The sequence below is a fragment of the Microchirus variegatus genome (genome assembly GCF_963457635.1).
Source record: "Microchirus variegatus genome assembly, chromosome: 19".
In the NCBI taxonomy this organism is placed as follows: Eukaryota; Metazoa; Chordata; class Actinopteri; order Pleuronectiformes; family Soleidae; genus Microchirus; species Microchirus variegatus.
Window position 1 is genome coordinate 3,497,305 of NC_139820.1, and position 8,126 is coordinate 3,505,430.

General features: G+C 44.0%; 1 protein-coding gene across 1 annotated transcript; it reads right to left on the reverse strand.

Moving 5' to 3' along the window:
* Positions 1 to 369: 369 nt before the first annotated feature.
* mgat3b (beta-1,4-mannosyl-glycoprotein 4-beta-N-acetylglucosaminyltransferase b) lies at positions 370 to 7,152 on the reverse strand (the record flags this gene model as incomplete). The annotated part of the gene is made up of 4 exons (XM_083905610.1): positions 370 to 867; positions 1,770 to 2,052; positions 4,277 to 4,926; positions 6,703 to 7,152. 4 exons carry the CDS (start codon positions 7,150 to 7,152, stop codon positions 370 to 372), a joined length of 1,881 nt encoding a protein of 626 aa, XP_083761736.1.
* Between the last annotated feature and the right edge of the window lie 974 nt (positions 7,153 to 8,126).

Consider the following 8,126-nt stretch of genomic DNA (forward strand, 5'->3'; position numbering starts at 1 on the left):
GGGGATAGGGGTTTGGAGGGTGACGAAAAGACAGATAGCTTGACTCCCTGCCCCCCCCCCCCCCCCCCCCCAAAAAAAGGGGTGTGTTTATCCAGTGATTGTATCCTCATATCCATAAATCCATGGTGGATGTGATTCAGTGTTCCCTTTATGATCCAAAATAAAAAACAACAAAAAAAATCTACGAGATTTTAAATCCCTGCAACATCAGTGCTGCCTGGTGGAGATACGCGTCGTATCCGTCCAATGAGACATGTGTAAGTTCATCAGTACCATTCTGCTCACTTAGTGCTGGGAGGCCTCGAGTGGGGGCGCCCCCTTCTGGTTTTTATTTCACATGTTTTTTTTTTGACCCAGCTTGCGCACCTCCTAGTGCTCGCTCAGTCTGGACGCTCTGCTGTAAGGGTTCTCCAGGAGGTAGCGGAATCTGTCATAGTGCTCCAGCATGTACTTGGGCGCGTACATGTGCTCTTTGGGGTCCACGGGCGGGTACTCCTGCAGGGAGCCGTCGAACCAGCCCCCCGTCCGAATGAGATCGCGGATGTAGTTGAGGTCCCGCTTGTCCTCGTAGTCGCCCCAGCGCGGGAAATCGCCGTTCTGCGCCGACACCAGCTTGAAGTAGATCCCCTCCGGGTTGAAGCACCAGGAGCAGTGCCACCCGGCGAAGTGGAAGGGGCTGCCCACCGACCACTGCACCAGGATGTGGCCCGTGTCGTTCTCGTACTTGCGGAAGCCCGGCATCGTGTAGTACTCGCGCCGCCGCAGCTTGATGCCGTCGCTGTCGTAGAGTTCGCTCAGCATCCGCACCGTGCAGCCGGAAACCACCTCGAGGGAGCCGAACTGCTTCCAGAAGAATCCGTACAGTGACTGGATGTGGAGAGAGGGGGAAGAGGCGGCGTTAGCTATGAGATCGTAGCATGAAACGTGACATCGCAAAAATAGTAGAGCGGAAACGATGAATCGATTACTACATTAATCGTCAACTATTTCGATAAACGATATCAGTTATCTATCTGTTAGCTTAAAGTTATCTATATGTTAGCTTAAAGTTATCAATCAGTTAGCTTAAAGTTATCTAACAGTTATCTAACAGTTAGCTTAAAGTTATCTAACAGTTATCTAACAGTTAGCTTAAAGTTATCTACCAGTTAGCTTAAAGTTATCTATCACTTCGCTTAAATTATCTATATGTTAGCTTAAAGTCATCTATGTTAGCTTAAAGTTATCTATCCATTAGTTTAAAATTATCTATCTGTTAGCTTAAAGTTATCTATATGTTAGATTAAAGTTATCTATCTGTTAGCTTAAAGTTATCTATATGTTAGCTTCAAGTTATCTATCTGTTAGCTTCAAGTTATCTATATGTTAGCTTAAAGTTATCTATCTGTTAGTTTAAAATTATCTATGTTAGCTCAAAGTTATCTATCTGTTAGCTTAAAGTTATCTATCAGTTAGCTTAAAGTTATCTATCAGTTAGCTTAAAGTTATCTATCAGTTAGCTTAAAGTTATCTATCTATCTATCTATCTATCTATCTATCTATCTATCTATCTATCTATCTATCTATCTATCTATCTATCTATCTATCTATCTATCTATCTATCTATCTATCTATCTATCTCAAACCCTGTCGCTGAAATCACTAAAACTGAATTTTTGGTTCAACGTTTTTTTTAGCATTTTCTGGACCAAACGATTCATCGAGATTAAACCCCCGAAAAATAACCGGTAGTTGCAGCTCAACAAGCCGATTTTTTTCCGCCCATGTACCTTCCGCATGTGGATGGCGAACGGTTCTGTCCAGCCGTCGTACAGCTTGAGGAAAAGGAGGCCCTCGTGCGCCGGGATTTCGTCGGCGTCGTTGATGACGAACACGTCGTCCGGCCGGATGCCGACCAACCTGGACATGCCGTTGCGCGTCAAGAAGGTGCGCAGGTAGTCGTCGGCGATCCAGCCGTCCTGCCGCCCGCCGTCGGGGAAGTGGTTGAGGAACACGTAGAGGATCTTGTGGCGTACGTAGTCGTATGTACCGTTGAGGAGTCGCTGCAGGAAACTGGAAAAAAGGTACATTGACGTTAGCGTGTGTTGCGGTATGTTTTTACGATCACTTTTCGAAAACCAAATCTGCACTCTTAATCACGGAAACCGTCGCAAGACGTGGCTGTAAACAAACTATGGCGTCCAAACAGACGTTGAACAACGGGTACAAAGACAGGTCTCCGTTTGACAAACGACGCCTTTCAGGCACAGGAAAAACTCCCCGTCCGTACACGAACGCCCGACGACTGGAACAGCAACTCAATGAACTCGTCGATATGCACGGCGTAAAAAGGCCATTGTTCCTTGAATGTAGCCGCTTTCATGCAATGTCACATCCCATGATTGAACACACCAATCTCTCTCTCTCTGGCCTGCACAGGCACTCAATTATGTCGCTCTCGTCATAATCGGCGGGAAAAATTGCTCCCCCGAGGCATTCCGTGTTATCGCCACAGGAAGTTCATTGTTAGTGATATTCGGAGCACAATGATACTAAAAAAAAAAAAAAAAAGGCATAAAGGTTGGCTGTAAACAAAAAAACGGTGACGGCTCACTGCAACAGGAAGTGTCACAGTTTTGACAAAAAGTCAGTACTTTTGTTTAAATATGACGAATGCAACCTCATGTGTTGTTATTAATAGCATAAAAAATGATGTGCACTGTTTGCGGCGATTGTTAACAAACACAAGTGTTATATTCTTCTCCAACATTGCTTTAAACGGTGCTTATTTAAAGCAATGTTATTTAAAGAAGGGCTTATAGATCTATCTATCTATCTATCTATCTATCTATCTATCTATCTATCTATCTATCTATCTATCTATCTATCTATCTATCTATCTATCTATCTATCTATCTATCTATCTATCCATCTATCTATCTATCTATCTATCTATCTATCTATCTATCAGCTTAAAGTTATACATCAGTTAGCTTAATGTTATCTATATGTTAAGTTAAAGTTATCTATCTATCTATCTATCTATCTATCTATCTATCTATCTATCTATCTATCTATCTATCTATCTATCTATCTATCTATCTATCTATCTACCATCGAGTTTACAGATAGATAGATAGATAGATAGATAGATAGATAGATAGATAGATAGATAGATAGATAGATAGATAGATAGATAGATTCGAGCTAACATAACTTTAAGCTAACTTGATACGTTACTTTAAGCTAATAGATAGATAGATAGATCTATCCATTAGCTTATAGTTATGTATCAGTTAGCTTAAAGTTATCTATATGTTAGCTTAAAATTATTTATCTGTTAATTTAAAGTTATCTATCTATCTATCTATCTATCTATCTATCTATCTATCTATCTATCTATCTATCTATCTATCTATCTATCTATCTATCTATCTATCTATCTATCTATCTATCTATCTATCTATCAGCTTAAAGTTATCTATCACTTTGCTTAAATTATCTATATGTTAGCTTAGTTATCTATCCGTTAGTTTAAAATTATCTATATGTTAGCTTAAAATTATCTGTTAGCTTAAAGTTATCTATCTGTTAGCGTTAAGTTATCTATCATTTAGCGTAAAGTTATCTATCTATCTATCTATCTATCTATCTATCTATCTATCTATCTATCTATCTATCTATCTATCTATCTATCTATCTATCTATCTATCTATCTATCTATCTATCCTAAACTGTGCCGTGGCGAGTCGATGACTGAAGACTACATAGGTGGTTCTTCTTCTAAGGGTGAGGTGAGGTGAGGGATGTTCACCTGCAACTCCACCGATAAAATGTCGACTAAATTTGACACGCGTAGCTTTGGAGGCCGACGTTTTTTTTTCTTCTCATCTTTAGCTTGAGAAGCATTTATTGCATGTCGCGCAGGTTTCTTTTCAGCCGCCTGACTCTGTGCGATAAGCCACGTCCACACGAGCGAGCATATAGTGGCAGAAGCATCGCTTCCTCGCCGCACCTCGCCGGAGGAAAAAAAACTTGACATGAAGGGCCACAGGTTTGAGACTCCTGCTCGAAAGAGTGCACCGAGTCACAAATGTGTGTTATACTCTCTAATCCAGTTTAATTTTTCCCTGAATTACACTCCTGTCGTGTCCTGTCCTGGCACGGGGACTCACTTTGCTGACACCGCAGAGCGGCTCAGCCGAGGATTACACCTCTGCTTTAAATACATCTCAACCCTCGGGCCACGGTTTGTATAATTCAAACGCACCCAGTCGCGGAAATTTGCGAGTCATACCTCAAAGGCCGCTTCTCTCCGTAGGCAGTGAAGTTGGATTCGCATATGAGGAACACGTCGACGGCTTGGGAAAGCTCGCGGAAGCGCGCGTGCAGCAGGTCGAACTCGTGGTTGACGTTGATGGCGTTGATCACCCGCCGCGGCGTCTCCCTCGGCGTCAGCCTCTCCTTGGTGGGCAGGTTGGAGTGATACACCATGGTGGGGACGCCGCAGTAAGGTCCGTGCCATCCCGGCCGACACACGCACTTGACCAAGCGCTTCCCGCTGCCTCTGGGCCTCGACTTGGCTTTGGCCGCTAAAGTGGGCGGCTGCTGTACTTCCAGGGGTTTCCGTTGCCCGAAAGCCCCGCCCCCCCGAGAACCTTCCCCAACCCCGTTGGCGACGAGGCTCCCCCCCGATCTCGCGGAGTACTCCTTCGGGGCGGCTACCTCCGTGCCCTGCCTGAAGCAAAGAGCTCCAGCTTTGGTTCGGACAAAGTAAGGGGTTCTGTCGTCTTGGAGCTGGTGCGTGCGCGTGGACAGATCGCCCATGATTTCCAAAGGGTCCCGCGACCGATCTTTGAGGAACACCGCCTTGTGTTGGCTTCCTTCCTTGAGGACCTGCGGGAGTTCTGGACCGGCAGCTTGGGCGTGATGACTGGGGGGTCGCTCCTGGAAAGACAAACAAACAGGAAACTGGTGAGGACGCTTCAAAAAACAAAACCTAGTATCAGTATACTTTACAGTAAGAGATTGAGAACATCTGACACCAGGAAAAACCTTGATATTTAGGGGCTTTAGCAGCTAAGATGAGCAGATTCTCATGCCATGATTGTATTTGAGATGATACCACAGGTTCGTATTTCTATTTTGTGTGTGTTTACACAAGCCCATAATTACTTTTGAGACTTTTCATGATTGGAAAGGACTTAAACTCATCTGCACCCTTGATTACGTCAACAACAAAACAAGAAAAACAAACCACAAGTGTTCATTTTAAAGAGCAAAACAACTCAAACCCTGATTTTACTCGCTTGAAATCAAATCCCTTATGATTTTCTGACATGAACACAGACACTTTTTTAGAATAAACGTAATCAACGGTGTCTTGCAATTCTATTATCTCTTTAAGTTTCAATAACCCCTGATTTAAGAAGTACTCTTGATACAAAGCAGCTATCGCGCAATAACACGTACGGTCTTGCAGCAGTTGCAAATAAACCAAACAGACACTAAAAACTTTCTTTCTGGACGTTCTATTGGCCGACAGATAATCAACGTGGACATACATGAACGCATACTATTCATAATTTAAATCCATCTATTCTCTGCTCTGCCTTCAGGTTATCTCGATCCAGATTTGCATTTCCTCCGCTGATTATTGCTTTCAGTGCGTTTCATCACTTAAACTTTTGCACTTTCCGATCATATCGTATTAACGGCTTGTTGTGGAAATTCTGCCGGGCAAGGAAAAGATCAATCTTGGGAGTGATCCTCGCCGGAGAAAGACCCAGAGCAAAGTGAGCCGTCCACATTTATACCTGAGCAACTCCCCTTTTGCAAAGGAGTCTGCCTTTCCCGGCCGTGTTTTCACATGAATCAGCATTTATCACCTGAATCAGTCTTCATTATGGCTGTTTTATACTGCGTTAAAGTGTATATCAATGTGCAGCAGAGCTTCAAATTGGGCATATAATTGGATAAGTTTGTTCACCTTTCAGGGTGCAAGTTTTGTGTCGCTGTCGCATATCAGCAGGTTATATACAGCGTAACCTTGTCAAGATTAAAAGGTAAGCGTACGAATTGAGCGCAAAGACATTAAAGTACACCTCGCCCGCTACATCGTCAGTATGAAATACAGGATTTCTCCCACAAACACCGCATGGATAATGACTTTTTTGGCTCGTACGGTAATTCACGAGACGGCGACGTGACCTCCGACTCGTCTCTAAAGGCTCGGTGAAAGCAAATGATTTGCAAAGTGATAAATCGCGCTATATGAAGTAAGGCATGCAGTCAATAATGTGTGTGACGTGATATTACATTATGAAAATATCTCGCCTCATTAGAAAGTTTTTGTTTTATTCATGATGCCAAACTGGTATTTTTTGTATGGTAGAACAATAATAGAGTAAAAGTAGCTAGCTAAACATTTGTGGATTTTTCATGACATGTGCAGGGCTGCATCACTTATATTGCTGTGTATCGCACCCGAGTTATTTACCGCAGTGTTTTATACGGAGTTTGCTATAGAAAATGGCCATAAATAAAACGATGGTCAGTATAAAAGCACACATTCACGAGTCCTGCAAGTCCTGCAAGTGTGGTCCAGGATCAATTTCATGTCTAAAAACAGGTTCCCACGCCTTGGTTGAGATCAAATTCAAGGACTTTCCAAGGACTTTCCAGGGACCAAGATGGGAGGGGTGACGACTTTGAGAGACATACCTGGTCTGGAGCGTCTCCCCGCTGGTTCTCTTTTGGTTCCCCCCAGGGGCGAGGAGGTGCAGGTTCCTCCTTCAGCCTCATCTCCAGTCCCGCTCTGCCAACAATCCCAGGACCTCCGACCACGATCCTGCCGAGCCCCATCCCTCCTCCATCCCCTCCTCCTCCTCCTCCTCCACCTCCACCCAAACCTTTATCTTTATTGTCCGACTGACGGAGCACAGGTAAGGGCGGCGCCTCTTCGGGGGAGGCCGGGCTGAGCGGCGTGGTGCCCGCGCCTTTCTCCCTCCAGAAGAAGCCGGTGACCATGATGAAGGACTTGATGTTGGGGTACGGCGCGGAGAGCTCGCGCAGCAGCGAGACATAGTGGAGGGCCTTGTAGTAGTGGAGGAAGGAGATGACGCACAGGCCCACCGTGCAGAGCAAGAACACTCTGTGCCGCCGCATTTTCATCCTGGGATCGGAGGAAGAAGAAGAAGAAGAAGAAGGTGGCAGGTGAGAGACATGAAGGAACAAGACCAGAAAAGGAAATTTGCCAAAAGTCTGCGCCGTTTCACCAACTTCAGGATAACAACATCAGCCATCACCATTTTTATAAGAGCAATCGTCCAAATATCGAGGAAGGAAGATGCCGCCTCCAAATCTACAGTCCCCCTGCTATTCAGAGCTCTTCGAAAGCAAATGTTCCTGCGAGCACAATTAGCCACACTGACATTGAAGGGCCTGTTTTTTTTCCCGTGGCCTCCGTCTGCCCACCGAGCTGTGCGTGATTTATTCCGACGATCACACTGATTCAATTATTTCATTTCATTTCCATCCTGTAGCTTTTTATTACGGAGGGAAACGCAGCAAAGTGTGCGAGGCTGGAAGAGAGGCGGAGAAATTGACATTGACGTTGTCGTTGCGTTTCGTCAGTCGTTCGCGCTGACATTTAGCTCCTCAATTAGGACTAATGTGTCGGGAGACAACGCGTTCGTTATTACACACGCACAAAAACTCGACGCCGACTAATTACAGATCATCCTAAAAACGTTGTGTTGTTCGCACATAGAAAAGATGGATTGAAATGAGGCATAAATGACAAATTAGGCATAAAACTGGATTCTAAGTGTCAATTATGATTATTTTTGCACTGTATGTGTCTTAAGGAGTAAAGACTGAAAACTCTTTCGCATCGGTCTTCTATTCGGGAATTTCCCGCCATTTTTTGTCGGTCATAGACAGAGCTAGCACAAGGTCAAACTCCTGTTGCCCCAAAGTGCTTTACGTGCTTAAAAGAAGGTAAAAGAAACAGTAGAAAATACATTAAGGTAGACGTCAACAAACTCCCCCTTCTTTTGTAAGTAATAATTTATATAATCGATGAATCTATCGATTATTTTCACAATTAGCCGAGTAATAGTTTGGTCCATGAAACCAAGTCTACA